Below are 16,858 nucleotides of genomic sequence, written 5' to 3' on the forward strand. Positions count from 1 at the left end.
TTATCACTTTATCACGTGTTCACTGGTTGTATCTGTCACTATAGTCCCCCTTCCTTTTTACACTTGTTCAATACCATGTAACACTTTAATCACATTGTAGATAATATCTCAATGGTTTGATTCTATTATTGTTAAAAAAATTTCATTTTCATTTTTTTCCTTTAACCACATTCAGGTACACTTAAATAATCTTGTCAAAGATTATATATTTTGTAATATACGAAGTTAATAAAATTCATTGAATTTACACCTAATTCTACCACATGCCAATACACCCTCCAAGAGTACATTATAGGCTGATAATTATGACTGGCCACTGATTATAATGGCTGTCTTGCTTTATAAACATCAATAGCAAAGGAATCCTAGATATGCGATCAGTGATATGTACGTTCTATTATTTGACAGGATTTTCCATCAAAGTTTACATTGATCATAACACTATAAATAATATACATCGAATCAGATGTTCATTTATAAATCACAATTATCTTAAGTTATAGTGTACCAATCAGTTCATATATTTGACATAACTGATCATTTTTGTTATGATCTGTACTGTACAAGCTTTCATTACCCTCAATATAGCATATACTAGGCATATGTATTCTCTGGAACACATTATCATAACTGGTTTTGAATTAACTGTAAGCTATGAAGTGACCACATCACTGTACCACTACTGGTATTAATGAGCAGATTTTAAGTATGGTATATCTTTCGTAATTATAAACATGTTTGCATAAATTTGTGAAAAATGCCAAGTGAAGCATAACACTATATCACAGTCTCTATCTAGTTCAAGATTATGTAGCAGTGATATTTATCATTATTGACACTAAAGTATCGAGTTACTGCCTCTTTAGTGTTATGAGTTGGAAACATAGGTGACAAGAGCTTTTAACAGGGCATTGTGAACCCAATACCAAGTGTTGATCGATGATGTTAATTTAATGTTCTTTCATTATCAGCAACAATGCAGTGTCCTTATATGCAGGAACCAGCTCACATGTTTGGCAGAATTGAAATTAAATTCTCATTACGATTTCTATTGTATTAAGTATTTGCTCTCCCCAATACAGTGCATTACATTCATACACATTTCCTGAATGACCTGATTATAACCATCTTTATATATAATTGAAGGTTATAATAGTGACTACATCACTGTACCGCTATTGGTATCGATAAGTAGATTCAATTGTCCATATTTAACTGAAATTACATATCGCCCATATATAACGGAGAACTATCCCATTGATTCTTCAATTTTTTCTATATTAAGTATCTGCTCTCTCCGGGCTAAATAATGCATGTCAGTAAATAAACATGATCGCCCAATGGGGTGAATGAATGACGTGTTATGTATACACCCCTGGATGACATCACTAATGACGAGTAGCAAACAAAAAGAGGATATATCTTCCTACTGGTTGATTTCTTTAAATGACATGAGTAACCAATGACAATCCTCCCTGCAGGTATGTTGTGCTCCAATCGCAATATGAGGAGGGTTTTACAGACTCATAAATATTCTGCAATAGCGGCGGCCCACACCCCCTCTGAGAAAGCATTTTTTGTGAAACGTGCGTCAGGGGTCCTCTTGGAGAAGCTTTGTCTCCTTTTTTAACTTGCTAACCTATGTTGTAATAATAATAACTTGCTAAAAATACTCTCTTGATTAATAAGCCAAGCAGTATATTTAAAATAGTAAGGATAATTTAAAAACAGCCCTCGGATTGAAAGGACTTTGTTTATATTAACTCTAGTGCTGCTGACTTTAATCATTTAAATTTTTTGATCCCAACATACCTATATGGGAACTTGATGACACAACTGGGTTCAGTGTTTTTAATGTTAGCTTAAAGGGACACTGTATCCAAAAAATTTCTTTAGTGATTCAGATTAAGCATGCAATTTTAAGCAACTTTCTAATTTACTCCTATTATCAAATTTTCTTCGTTCTCTTGCTATCATTATTTGAAAAAGAAGGCATCTAAGCTTTTTTTTGGTTTCAGTACTCTGGACAGCAATTTTTTATTGGTGGATGAATTTATCCACCAATCAGCAAGGACAACCCAGGTTGTTCACCAGAAATGGGCCGGCATCTAAACTTACATTCTTGCATTTCAAATAAAGATACCAAGAGAATGAAGAAAATTTGATAATAGGAGTAAATTAGAAAGTTGTTTAAAATTTCATGCTCAATCTGAATCACGAAAGAAATTTTTTGGGTACAGTGTCCCTTTAAGCTATTGTATGTGTGGTATTTTTTCTTTTTTTTATATCATTTTTCAATAAAGATCACAGTATGAAATAAAGTATACTTATAATTTAATTGTTAACTTTTTGGGCAGAGCTTTAAATTGACTCACATATCAGAGCAAACTATATACAATTGTATAATCTGTTACAATTACTCTGTTAGTTGTGTTCGTTCCCTTGATCTGTATCTGTGGCAGGTAATCAGAATCCGGATATATTTAGATTTATCTTACCTTATTTAAGACAATAAATTGGTCTCCTGCTAACAGATACTCTGCCTTCCCCCATCCCCCTACGTACTCCACTTTATAACATGCGATATGGAGACGGGGCTAATCTCCTTCAGGGCAGGAAGGAGTTGATCCTCAGTTGGGCTCAGTTTTTTATCAGGGTTGAAACGTACAGAAATTCTGGCTTATTGAACTAAAGCCTTTGCAAGGTCTCTTATGTATTGTGCTGTGTATAGTCAGGGTTAAACACCCTGGGCAATAAGTGTGACACTGTCTTAGGCTTTATAGTATAAGAATTTAAAATTTTGTGAACTGGAGCTATTTAGGAGAGCGTGCTTTGCATTTTAGGCGCCATACCTATGGCGCTAATACACCACTTCAGTCCGCTATTTATAAAAGTGGAGCGGTACTGTGATCATTGTATCTTTACTGCAGTATGTTTTTCCCCTTTGGTGTCGGTAGATATACCCTGGGGATTCTTATATTTAATGTTTTGAAGTCTTTTTATTAGACGGTTAGTGCAATGTAGAGTGCCTCATCTCCTACGATGTTTGGCCTGCCTCCTTCTTACTTAGTGAAGAGAGGCGCCATTTTAAGGGTTTGCAGATGAACACTGCCTTGTTCTCCGGCTGAGAACAGGACAGCGTTCTTGTTCTACTGTGGGGGAGTATAATTTGAGTGACATAATTCCTCTGTCTGATGGTCCGGTATTCTCCCGGTTATATAACTAGGTGCATAATTTATGTTTTTAGTATGGTACAGCATACATAGAGAGGCCGTCCTGATAAAGCTTTCACTCAAGAGAATCTAATTACAGTATTAGCAAGCAGAGGCCTAATGTATAAAACCTTAAGTTAAGGTTTTTATAAATAAATTGTCTTGCACTTTAATTTTGTGTTAAACATTTTAGCCCTTTTTACACAACCATGTGTGTTTTGGGGCATATGTTCGGGTATGGAACAGGGGTCTGTTCCTAGGAATACCTTATTGTTGGCTCTTGAGGACCAAATTGTTTTTTCTGAACATTCTGTCCCTCATATTTAGTTTTTTTTATTTGTCTGAAAAATTTGTTTTCGTTTTGTTTGAGCCTCATGTTTTTCAGCACACATTTTTAAATGTATAATTTGTCTATGCTATCTGTGCTGCATTTTTAGCCTAGGCTTTTGGATGCACAGATTGTTGTCCTCTGATCCTCATGTCTTAGGTTGATGCTGTTCAGGCAATGCCACAGCTTTCTCCTTTAAAGTCCCAAACCTCTATTGCGTCACATGCAGTGCCCTGCGGTTCCTCTCAATCTCCTGGAGGAGTGTTTTTTTCCTGCAGATTTTGCAGATCAGGTATCTGTAGCGGTATCTGCCTTTCCTTTCAGGGAAACGCAAGAGGACATTTGAAGATTCAGATAGTAAGGTTTCTGCTCCACAGACGCTCTCACAAGTCTGGTGTGGAGGTTTCGCTGGTAGTTTGAGGGTGAAATCATTGATTTTGTAAGGCTGCAACTTTGTCTTCTCTGCATACTTTTTCCAAATTTCCAAATTTGATATTTTTGCCTCAGCTGAGGTTTCTTTTGGGAGAAAGGTTCTTCAAGCGGTTGTGCCTTCTGTTTAGGTTACCTGTCTTGTCCCTCCCTAATCATCTGTGTCCTCTAGCTTGGGTATTAGTTCCCAACAGTAATTGATGATTCCGTGAACTCACCATATCTTAGGAAAGAAAAAAAACTGTATGCTTACCTGATAAATTTCTTTCTTTCCTGATATGGTGAGTCCACGGCCCCTCCCTTTATTTCAAGACCGCTATTTTTTTTTTTTTACTAAACCTCAGGCACTTTTACACCTTGGGTAACTTTTTTTTTTTCTCCATTTACCTTCGGTCGAATGACATGGGGTTGTGGGAAAGGAAGTGATACTTAGAGACAGTCTAGTCAAAATTAAACTTTCATTATTCAGATAGGACATGTCATTTTAATCAACTTTCCAATTTTCTTTTAGCAAATTTGCCTTTTTCTCTTGGTGGTATTAGTTTAAACTAAACCTAGGTAGGCTCATATGCTAATTTCTAAGTCCTTGAGGGCTGCCTCTTATCACAGGCTTTTTAAATTTCTTTTCAACACAAAGAGACAGAAAGTACTTGTGGGCCATATAGATAACACTGTGTTCAGGCACAGGGGGTTATTTAAGATTTAGCACAAAACAATGCTAAATGCAAGACAATAGATAATAAACAGTCACAGTCATGTGATCAGGGGGCTGGAAGAAGGTTCTTAGATAGAAGGTAATTATAGAGGTAAAAAGTGTATTAATATAACTGTTGGTTATGCAAAACTGGGGAATGGGTAATGAAGGGATTATCCATCTTTTTAAAACAATAAAAATTATTTTGTAGACTGTCCCTTTAACAGTTTTGCTGTGGTGCTCTTTGCCTCCTCCTGCTGGCCAGGAGTGATATTCCCAACAGTAATTGATGATGCCGTGGACTCGCCATATCCGGAAAGAAAGAAATTGATCAGGTGAGCATAAATTTAGTTTTTTTACTTTTTTTTTTTTTCCCCCCTCAGATCCCCAAGACTTCTATGGTTGGAAAGGTTAGGCGATTTCCTTTCCAACGGTGGGTCTTGAGGGTCTGTAGTTACTTAGATGCCTGGGATACAGGCTTCTAAGCAGCATGCCCCCATTTCACTATATTGTCCATTGTTAATTTTAAATAAAGTTGTGTGGTGATGTCATGTCATTGTGCGTGATGTCACTGCACAAATCGTGAAGCCCCATCTATGCCTCACTATTTAGGCAAGATCGCTGGGGTGGGAGTAGGTGGGAGCCCCCAGATCGCCCTCAAGGTGGGTGAGTGCTAGTAAGGCTCTGAGCCGTCAGCACCTGACTGGGACAATTTGCGACGGCTCAGAGCCATTGTTAGCAAAGGGTTAAAGCCCTTAGAAAGCCTATGTAGAGTGGATTTGTCTGATCTATACACCACAGCCCAGCCAAAGAGGAAGTTATGGGGGGCGGAGGAATAGACAATACCAATTAGGATTATAAATCTTTTATTATAAAATATTATATAGACTTTAAAAAAAATAATTGTAGTTTTACTTGCAAACTTAATATAGTTGTAATTGCAACATTCTTATAGTTTGAAATTTACCATCACTTTAAAAGCCCCAAACACAGCTAAACATTTCCTTCCATTACTTTTAAAGATTAGGTATAAATGAACATGAAGGAAATTAGGTGCGCAGCATCTCACCTCTAAGTATACATTTAATAAATGTTTTGCTTTTTCTTTCTCTAAAAAACCTGTTTTTTAGAGACATTTTTGGGGCATGAACCCCACATTTTTTCTTTCATGATTCAGACAGAGCAAGCAATTTTAAACAACTTATCAATTTTTCTTCATTTTCTTGGTATCTTTTATTGAAAAAGCAGTGAAGTAAGCTCAGGAGTGTGCACGTGTCTGGAGCACTATATGGCAGCAGTTTTGTAAGAATGTTATCCATTTGCAAGAGCACTAGATGGCAGCACTAGTTCCTGCCATATAGTGCTCAAGATGCCTACCTAGAATATCATGAGAACAAAGCAAATGTGATAATAGAAGTAAATTGGAAACTTTTTTTTTTTTTTATGGAATGCTCTGTCTGAATCCCAAAATAAAATGTTTGGGTTTAATATACCTGTAAAGTATTCTTCTCTAAAGGGGTTTAATATACCTGTAAAGTATTCTTCTCTAAAGGAGTTTAATATACCTGTAAAGTATTCTTCTCTAAAGGGGTTTAATATACCTGTAAAGTATTCTTCTCTAAAGGAGTTTAATATACCTGTAAAGTATTCTTCTCTAAAGGGGTTTAATATACCTGTAAAGTATTCTTCTCTAAAGGGGTTTAATATACCTGTAAAGTATTCTTCTCTAAAGGGGTTTAATATACCTGTAAAGTATTCTTCTCTAAAGGAGTTTAATATACCTGTAAAGTATTCTTCTCTAAAGGGGTTTAATATACCTGTAAAGTATTCTTCTCTAAAGGGGTTTAATATACCTGTAAAGTATTCTTCTCTAAAGGGGTTTAATATACCTGTAAAGTATTCTTCTCTAAAGGGGTTTAATATACCTGTAAAGTATTCTTCTCTAAAGGGGTATAATATACCTGTAAAGTATTCTTCTCTAAAGGGGTTTAATATACCTGTAAAGTATTCTTCTCTAAAGGGGTTTAATATACCTGTAAAGTATTCTTCTCTAAAGGGGTTTAATATACCTGTAAAGTATTCTTCTCTAAAGGGGTATAATATACCTGTAAAGTATTCTTCTCTAAAGGGGTTTAATATACCTGTAAAGTATTCTTCTCTAAAGGGGTTTAATATACCTGTAAAGTATTCTTCTCTAAAGGGGTTTAATATACCTGTAAAGTATTCTTCTCTAAAGGGGTTTAATATACCTGTAAAGTATTCTTCTCTAAAGGGGTTTAATATACCTGTAAAGTATTCTTCTCTAAAGGGGTTTAATATACCTGTAAAGTATTCTTCTCTAAAGGGGTTTAATATACCTGTAAAGTATTCTTCTCTAAAGGGGTTTAATATACCTGTAAAGTATTCTTCTCTAAAGGGGTTTAATATACCTGTAAAGTATTCTTCTCTAAAGGGACATGAAACCCACAATGTTCTTTCATGGTTCAAATAGAGCATACATTTTTAAATAACTTTCCAATTGTCTTCTATTTAATTTATTTGCTTCTATTGGTCTCCTTTGTTTAAACTTTAAGGAGTAGCAATGTACTACTGGGAGCTAGCAGAACATATCGGAAGAGGCATATATGTGCAGCACCAATCAGCAGCTCCTAAACCTACCTAGGTATCTTTTTCAACAGAGGATACCAAGAGAACAAAACAAATTGGATAATAGAAGTAAATGAGTAAATTGTTTAAAATCTCATGTTCTATCTGAATCATTAAAGAAAAAAACTTTCATATCAAGCTACAGTATGTCCTACTGGTTAGAATCAAAAGATGCTTTTTTAAGTTGATTTAAATCAGATCAACTTAAATCATGGTTTTCTACATAAAGGTTTCAAATTTAGAATAACTTTTCAGGTTTCAAATTTGTATGTTTGTAATATTTTTGCTGTGAAGAAGAGATGTTATTTCTGCAGACACAAATTCCGTTTTGAGACCTACAAAACCAAGAATATGTGTAATATCTTCTAGACAGAAGAAAAAATGCTCAAAATCTTAAAGCAACCTCTGTGATAGCATGACATTGTGATTAATAGAATTAACCAAAAGCATTGGCCATTACAGCCTCATGCTACATAATTAAAAACAAATCCTTATTTCAGGATGAATAACAGTTGGATTATAATGTATCTTAAATCGAAAACTATTTTGAGAGAGATTTTACCCAAAAAGCATTTTATTTAAAGGGACAGTCAACACCATAATTTTTGTTGTTTAAAAAGAAAGATAATCCCTTTATTACCCATTCCCCAGTTTTGCATAACCAACACAGTTATAATTATACACGTTTTACCTCTGTAATTATCGTGTATCTAAGCTTCTGCTGACTGCCCCCTTATTTCAGTTCTTTTGACAGACATGCAGTTTAGCCAATCAGTGCTCAGTCGTAGGTCACTTTACGTGCATCAGCTCAATGTTATCTATATGAAACATGTGAACTAATGCCCTCTAGTGGTCAAAATGTATTCAGATTAGAGGCAGTCTTCAAGGTCTAAGAAATTAGCATATGAACCTCCTAGTTTTAGCTTTCAACTAAGAATACCAAGAGAACAAAGCAAAATTGGTGATAAAAGTAAATTGGGAAGTTGCTTAAAATTGCATGCCCTATTTAAAACATGAAAGTTTTTTTTGGACTTGACTGTCCCTTTAAAATATATATATATATATATATATATATATATATATATATATATATATATATATATATATATATCAAAAAAATCATTGATTTATACCCACCTTGCCCATGACTAGAGGGACGTGGGGAATAACCTCAATAATATTCTAATTAAAATGTATTTAGTGTTTAATGTGTTTCTAATTATATTTAAAAATTCTTACAAATTAAAGTGATTGTAAAGTTAAGCTATACGCTCAACAATATTTGTAATAAAGTAAATTGTGGGCGCTTTCATTGATTAAAGTAATTGTAAACGCTAAAATATATAATCTCCCTTTCATTTTCGTATACATTCTGCCGTTCCTCCCCCCGTAACGCATAGTCTATTTCAGTTTGAAATGACAAATCACGCAGTAGCCAATTGTAACGTGCCCCCTTTGCTGGACACCAAAGGGGGGTACGTTAAGATTGGCTACAGCGTGATTCATTATTCAATCACTTTAAGCTTGAAATTGAACGTACAATTAAGATGACTATTACTCTCTTCCTATCTGTACTAGTTGAAATGCTGTAGTATACATAAAATAACACTGAATATATACATATATGCAGAAGCTGGAATTTATTATAAACTGATTCACACTTAAGCAAACTATAAGTGGACATTAAATCTACAAATATCTGCAATTAACTTTTTTTTTTTTATTATTAAAAAAATGTAGGCTTCCTACCTCCTATGGGAATTCCCCCACCTATGACTCCACTATCTATACCACCTCCTACAACTGGAATGAACATTCCAACTTGTAAGTATTTGTATGTAACCCAAAAGAGTTCTAAGGATTCATAGCAAAGGTAGGATTTGTTAACATTTACTTGCAAGTAAGAAGTCATAAATATGTAGACAGTCCAAATAGCAGTTATTAACCTTACCAGACCAAACTCATTTACACTTTATAGCTAAAGTGGCCAAAAAATGCATGTGATTTGACTCTCCTATCAAGCCTCTCAGTTTTAGAGCTCATTGCACATGGTCTTAATGTTGCCTGTCAAAGTAAAGTGGGAAATCACATAAGGATGTGGATGGCATGGTAAAGGCAGTTGTTCTTATGCAGTGAATATAGGTTTCCTTTGAATAACACAATGTTTCTTAGCTACTGCAGGTGATGTGCCTAATGACTCTTCTAAGGAGCAGTCACAGGGAAACCCAAACCAGGGGCCGGGATCTGGAAGAGAAAATATGGAAACGGATGATGATGATAATGATGAAGATGATGGCAATGAATTTGGGTCTGCTCCACAAGAAAGGCAAAATAGTACCCCTGGACCAGTGAACCCACACCATGGTAAGCTTTATTCTTCTTTTTAGTGCTTATTTGTATGTATATTGTCTACATTCATTTTTGTATCTAATTAATTAAGCGAAGCTTTTGTAAATGTCTGCTGCCTTCAGTATATTTTATGTTGGAGGCATCTGATGTGTAGAAAAGATTTTTTTTTTTTTTTATTTTTTTTTTTGTCGGTTAACTACTATTTTTCAATGTATGTTTTTTATATTTAATTGCTTTGTTTTAACAGTTTGTTTTATAAAATGGACTGACTGTAGTGGCACATTTTGTAGACTTGTATATCCTTTTTTGATCAATATTTCTAAAATATGGTCACTTTTTTTAGTTTTGCTAAATCCTGTAGCTTTAGATAAAAAAATGAATATAAATATTAATGCTGAAAGTTGTTCATGTTGAACTATGGTTAATCAGTTTGGCTTTGTGCTGCATTGTCCTTGGTTTTATGAAATAGTCTTTTGGAAGTTTGGGTTACATTTTTTTGGTAGATTGAACAGTTCAAGCATCCTTAATACTATTGCAGAAATAGATTGTTAATAACAAGTTCCTAATTTCATGTTTTCTTACACATAATTACATTTAATATGTTATGCCTAAAAACTAAGTTTGCATTGTTGAGGGATAACATTTTAACTCGATTATGCAATGATAAGTAATACATTTAGTGATGTGAACGGATTTCTTTAAAAAAAAAAAAAAATCATCTTAGATTTAAAGGGAAATATATTTTTATACACACTATCTTGCTAGAGAGTTCGTGGTAATTGGGTTTATTACCATTAGGTACTGCATTATATGGAGTCATTTTAAATGTGCATGCTTTGAAGTATGTAGTTAAAATGATTCTAATAAATGGACAAAAGTGACTGTCGTACGGACAGGGAGATGAGCTCAGAGTAAGACATGTACTGTATAATCAAGTGCCTGTCGGAGTTAAAAAATAAAATAAAAAATAAAAATTGTTTTTAATGTAAAAAAAAAAGCCCAACTTGTTACTTAGGTTGTCTATGCCTTCAGGTGTATGTAATGTTACGATGCAAACTTGATTGTAAAGTATTTTTTGCCGTATGTTTTAGCTCTTAAATGTATGCACCAAAAGTAATCCAATTTTGTTTATAACCCTCCTCCTTAAGAGTGGTGAGATATATCCTGATTAGTCTCAGTTCTTGTGATATTTTGGTTTGTGTTAAAGGGACAGTCTACACCAGAATTTTTATTGTTTTAAAAGATAGATAATCCCTTTTATTACTCATTTCCCAGTTTTGCATAACCAACACAGTTATTATAATATACTTTTAACCTCTGTGATTATCTGGTATCTAAGCCTCTGCAAACTGCCCCTTTTTTCAGTTCTTTTGACAGACTTGCAGTCTAGCCAATCAGTGCCTGCTACCAGATTACTTCACGTGCACGAGCACAGTGTCATCTATATGAAATATGTGAACTAACACCCTCTAGTGGTGAAACACTGTTAAAATGCAATCTGAAAGAGGTGGGCTTCAAGGTCTAAGAAATTAGCATATGAACTTCCTAGGTTAAGCTTTCAACTAAGAATACCAAGAGAGCAAAGCAAAAAAGTTTATTTTGGCCTAGACTGTCCCTTTAAGAGTTAGAGTACCATCCCTATTGAGTATGCGATCAGTTTTCAACAGTAATTTCAATTGTGGTTTTGTAAGTCTTTTTCAACATACCCACAGAAAACCTAGCAACTCTAAAACAAATCTCTCTTTTTTATAATTCTTTTAGATTTAATCATTTTACCGTTCTAAGATTTGTGCATGTAGTAATAACCTGTTCCCAAACATCTATTCTGTTTTTTTGTTGTGTTCATCTAATGCAGTGTTTCTCAGCCATCGTGTTAGTTCCAAGCTGAGGGTTTTCCACAAAGGATAAGCGATTACAGTGAAAATTGCTTAGGTTTATCTAATATATATATATATATATATATATATATATATATATATATATATATATATATATATACACACACACACAAAATAGACATATACAATTAGATAAACATAAGGCAATCCAGATGTACTTTTTCAGTTAACATCCATGAACAGTGTATAGTCCCATAATAAGAAGAGTATCAAATGGAATTGTCAACGTTCACTCTGGAAAAGTCCAATGGGTAGTATGAGTTAAGATAGGCAGTAAACAAGATAAGCCTCATTATAAATACAGAAATGCTAAACCAAAGCTAGTAATATTCTTTGAACATGATGCAGATATTAAAACATTGTAACTAGGTATACATTAGGGTTTATCTACTTTTATTTATTTTTACACACTTTAATTTCATATTTCATCGTATAATTTGTTTCCGAAAGGTTTAAATTAGGGGTGTTACAGAGATCTCTAAGGTAATGCCCAGAGTATACCAAAGCTAAACAGTATTGTGTGTTGCAGTAGTGTCATAGGCAAAGGTAGGGTTTTTTTATTCCAGTCAGTACATGTCACTATGTGCACCGGTTTCTGTACTGAGAGCTTGTAATATATGCACTTCCACTGTGGTAAGATTTATTTTAATGTAAGCTTTTTTTTTTCTTAAACATGCAGTCTGATTTGTCAAATATGCAGTCTTTGCCAGGAAGCCTATACAAATATATGTGGGTAGTTAAGCAGTATCATTTTATTATTTTATATTATCTTATTTAACAGTTTATACTTTGTTTTTTAAAAAAAATAGGCAGCAGCCTGTAGAGATCACACATTCATACTTTAACAGATATCTAGTCTTCCTCTTGAAGTATCACACCTTACACAGTAAAATCCACATTTTATTCAACTGCAAAGAATGTGAAGTTTAGTTTGTGAAACATGATTTTTTCCTTAACCTGCAAGTAATTACTGTATAAGTAAATGTGCTTTTGATGAGATACTAAGTAAGAATATTGACATTTTAAATATTTACACATTCAAATCCTAGCACTCAAAGGTTACTCTGACCTTTTGAATAACATTTTATTTATAATTGAATTAAACATGCAATTGAACATATTGACCGTTAAACTTTAAATAGCGTTTTAAAGTTTGTTGGCTTTTATATAGCTTATATTAAGTTAATAAACTTAAATGATCCAGAATTGCGCAACTAACGTATACATCCAATTTTAATTTAAATGCTAGACAAGGTTGTGCTAAACTGTTCAAAGGTAAATACACTTTTACATTGCATAATTGCTCTGCAATTGAAGATACTTTTGATAATCCCAGAGTGATACAACCACAGCAGATGTTAACTACCCATCAGGAGTCTTCATGTGGGCAAGCATAACTGCAACATAAAATTAAGATTCATACCAGGTTTCTTCAGATGTTTTAGGAATGAGAACAGTTTATATTCCTGAAATGTAGAATGCGCGATGATGCTGCAGAGTAATAAGGTAAGCTTTGCTGTCAAAAGTAAAGAAGACCCAACTTAATTATTGTGAAGATCGAGGAAACCCATTTTATGCTTATATGGGGGGGGGGGGGGGGTTGTTTTTACTATTACATGTTAAAGTAGTAACCCATAGATTTGGACATTTAAAATCTATAACTTACTGCGAAATTGGCTAGTTTTAACAGTGATTTAAAAAAAAAAAAAAAAAGCACTTTAATTACATATTTGTATTTATTTATTTTTTCATTGGATGCACTAACAAAAGAAGAAACACATCTTTGGAATTAGGATTGTGCTTGTTAGTTAATTTACTGCCAGTAAAACTGAAAGAAAAGGGGGGGATTTCTTACATCACCAATGAAAGATCATAATGAATAGGGATGTGCATTCGGATCCTTTGTTAGGATCCGTATACGGAAAAAGGCGTCTGCTCATAGTATTCAGCTCTTTTCAGAGCCGGATTTATTCTTTTAAAAATGCAATACACTAAGATAGTGTGTTGATCTTTCACAAGAATAAATCTGGCTCTAAAAAGAGTTGAATGCCACGAGCAGCCATCACCTTCCACATTCATATCCTAATGAAGAATTTTAATGCACATCCCTAGTAATGAATATGAATTTCACATAGAAATGATCAAATGTTCTTTTCCATCACAAGGTTTTTTTAACACTAATTTTCACTTTATACATACATGGTTTACTGCAAATAAGGTACTTTTGTTAAATGATTGTTTTATGGCTGAAAAGATAATTTAACAGGATGTAACAAAGCTCCATGTATTGCAATGTATTTTAATAAAGTCTGGTTACAATTTTTTTGTGTGTGTGAAGTGATTATCTAGTCTATTTTCGACATGCAGGAACAAATACTTCTGAATCTGCACATATCAATCTTCTTATTAAACCCTCCTGTAAAATAGCACTAGGTCAATGGCAAACAGTTCACTCTTCAATTGCAGTTTGTTGATCGAAAACATATAGTGTAGAATAAGGGTTCATACACATGCTGCACAACACTTTTATATTCCATGCTGGTGTTGATCCATTTATTAAAATCTTTAAAGCAGTAAAGACCTGAATCCCAAACTTTTTATTTCATGATTAAGATTAAGCATACCATTTTAAACGGCTTTCCAGTTTACTACTATCTATCCGTTCTCTTGGTATCCTTTGTTTAAACGCATCCCTAGGGAAGCTCTTGAACTGCGAGCTAGCTTCTGGTTGGTGGCTGCACATTATGCCATTTATTATTGGCTTACTGCTGTGTTCAGCTAGCTCCCAGTATTGCATTGCTGCTCCTTCAATAAAGGATACTAAGAGAATAACGCAAAATTGATAACAGAAGTAAATTGGGAAGTTGCTTAAGATTATCTATCTGAATCATGTCTTTTTTTTATTTTTTTTTTATAAATTATAAACTGGAGTGATGATCAGCTTAGAGTTAATTTCCTTTGCAAAGCTATTTTATATATATATATATATATATATATATATATATATATTTATTCATTTTTTTTTTTTCTTGGACACCTGATTAGCCTACTAACTTATAGTAGTATGGCAAGATGAGAACATTTTCATAAATACCTCAGAAGTATCACAAGTCACATTTGTAAATAAGCAAAATCACTTGAATAGAACAGTTGTAAATATTGTAGATCCACTCTTCATGTAATTTCCATATATATTCATTAGATTTTTTACAATACAAGCTTAATGGTAGGAAACATTTGTTTGTTTTTTCATATTCTCTTACAAATCTAGTTATTAAAAACATGGCTAAAGTTGTTTTTGTTTTTCAGAATTTCAAATATCTAGAAAGGGTGTCAAACCCTATCTTTTAGATTTAAACAGTTTATTTGGTCAATAAGCACTATTTATTGATTTTCAGTTTGCAAATATGCAACAAATCCTTTTCGGAATATCATAGGTATTTGAGAGCAAAATGTAAAGAATACATACAATTTATTGGGGCCATTCTATTTTAGATTAGATATCTGATCTGAAACCGATAACATTCAATGAAATGTGAAGCCTAAAGGAAAGAATAGTAAGAGTGTGGCTTATTTTTTTACCACATAAAACACTGAGCCATATTCCTCACATAGAGGAGAACACATATATACAGTTCATACCTCATTTTTACCCTAGAGTTTTGAAAAGTACAGAAACTATTTATTCTGAATCTTTAATGAATGAGTGTTTTGCAAACATCTGCCCGCCTTAATATATAAATAAATTTTGGTGTTTAGTTACAGAAAGATGGACACTAGCTGTGATTTAAGTTTGCGTTATAGTTGCACATAAATATATATGTATGTGTGTGTATGTGTGTATATATATATATATATATACACACACACACACACATGCATGACAGTAGCTACCCATGGAAATTCACCACTTTATCATTTGTTTGGGGGGGGGTCTTCACTTTTTTGAGACCTTGAAGTAAAAACTGTTTATACAAAGTGCATTATAATACAATAAATATTAGCGCCCACTTTAATCATGGAGTTGGTTACTGGTGACGGAGCAATATTCCCTACATGCATTTTTTCTTTTTAAGGGCAGGTATGCGGTTTATAGTAGTGTCCCAAACGGCAATAATAGCATTATATGAAAGATAAACACTAAAGTACAAGCCAGTGAAATATGTTTGGGGTATCTAAGGAATATCCAACTTTTCATTATGCAACATTTCATTTAAACTTTTCAGATTTTACAGCTCCTCCAAAAATTCCTTTAGTAATGGTTTCCCAAAGACTTGGTCTAACTCACTTCTCACTGTAACTTACATCTTAGTACTTCTCAAATGGTTGTGTTTTGCAATGGTATATTGGCTACCACAACTATGTCTGCATGTTAACATTTGAAGAACTAATGTTCTAAATACAAAAGCAGAAGATCAAGAAGAGGAATAACATTCTGAGAATTGTACATTGGTTTAAATTCATACCATCTAATAGTCAATGCAAAATATGCTTGACTGTTTCACACATCCTAATAAATGCCCAGTCAACTGGTAGTTGAGGTCAGAAAGACGTTTCCCAGTGGATGGCATCACAAAACTACAGGGTGCCCACAACCCGAAGCATGCTGGGAGTGCTCTTCAAGGATGGATCTTAACTTTGTGTAAATTCGCCTATTTCTTGACCTGGATGTTCGTAAGTTTGAAGTGTTAGGGAGATCTGTTCAATTACAATTGTTTTTCCACTTGATCAGCATTATTAGGTTTGTGTGGGGAGTTTGTATGGAAGAAAAAACATATAGCACTGGGAACAGTTTTCACATGTAATTTTTTTTTTTTGCACTCATACATGAGCATTTAACATTCACTCGGTTTTTATTATCCTAATATATACACTCAACTCTAATAGTAAAAAATGTTGCATACATACTATTAACTAGTTTAGATTGTGACTTTTTTGGTACTATGTCATGACCAAGTTTGTCATTATTACATTCAGTTGTATTTACAGCATGCATTATAATATACACTTATAAAGGTTTGTATAATGGTGCATTTACATTTACTTTCCTGTGCTCAACGTCAGTCCTTGCAGGATTCTGTTTTAATAGTCTCTGACCTGCCCTCTTCTTTATCAATAGCAGGTAATGTGTATTAGAAGTAGCATAGTGTTCATGAGCTTAAACTTTCCAGTTGTGCCCTTTTGCCCTCTGCGAACAATCTGATAAAGTACAGAAGTGAATAAGTCCACTCTTAAAACAGATCTGTATGTTGAGCTGAATAATAGCTTATAACAAAACCTTTGACTCACCGTTCTAAAACCA

The 16,858-nt window shown here is 33.7% G+C and overlaps 1 protein-coding gene across 1 annotated transcript in view; it reads left to right on the forward strand.

Moving 5' to 3' along the window:
* The window catches only part of SCAF4 (SR-related CTD associated factor 4), a 122,555-nt gene that overhangs the window by 25,952 nt on the left and 79,745 nt on the right, over positions 1–16,858 (forward strand). Inside the window, exons 11-12 of the mRNA XM_053705175.1 lie at positions 9,050–9,133; positions 9,482–9,673. Of these exons, the coding sequence (XP_053561150.1) occupies positions 9,050–9,133; positions 9,482–9,673 (276 nt within the window). The remainder of the gene's footprint in view (positions 1–9,049; positions 9,134–9,481; positions 9,674–16,858) is intronic.

Source organism: Bombina bombina, chromosome 3 (assembly GCF_027579735.1).
Source record: "Bombina bombina isolate aBomBom1 chromosome 3, aBomBom1.pri, whole genome shotgun sequence".
NCBI lineage: Eukaryota > Metazoa > Chordata > Amphibia > Anura > Bombinatoridae > Bombina > Bombina bombina.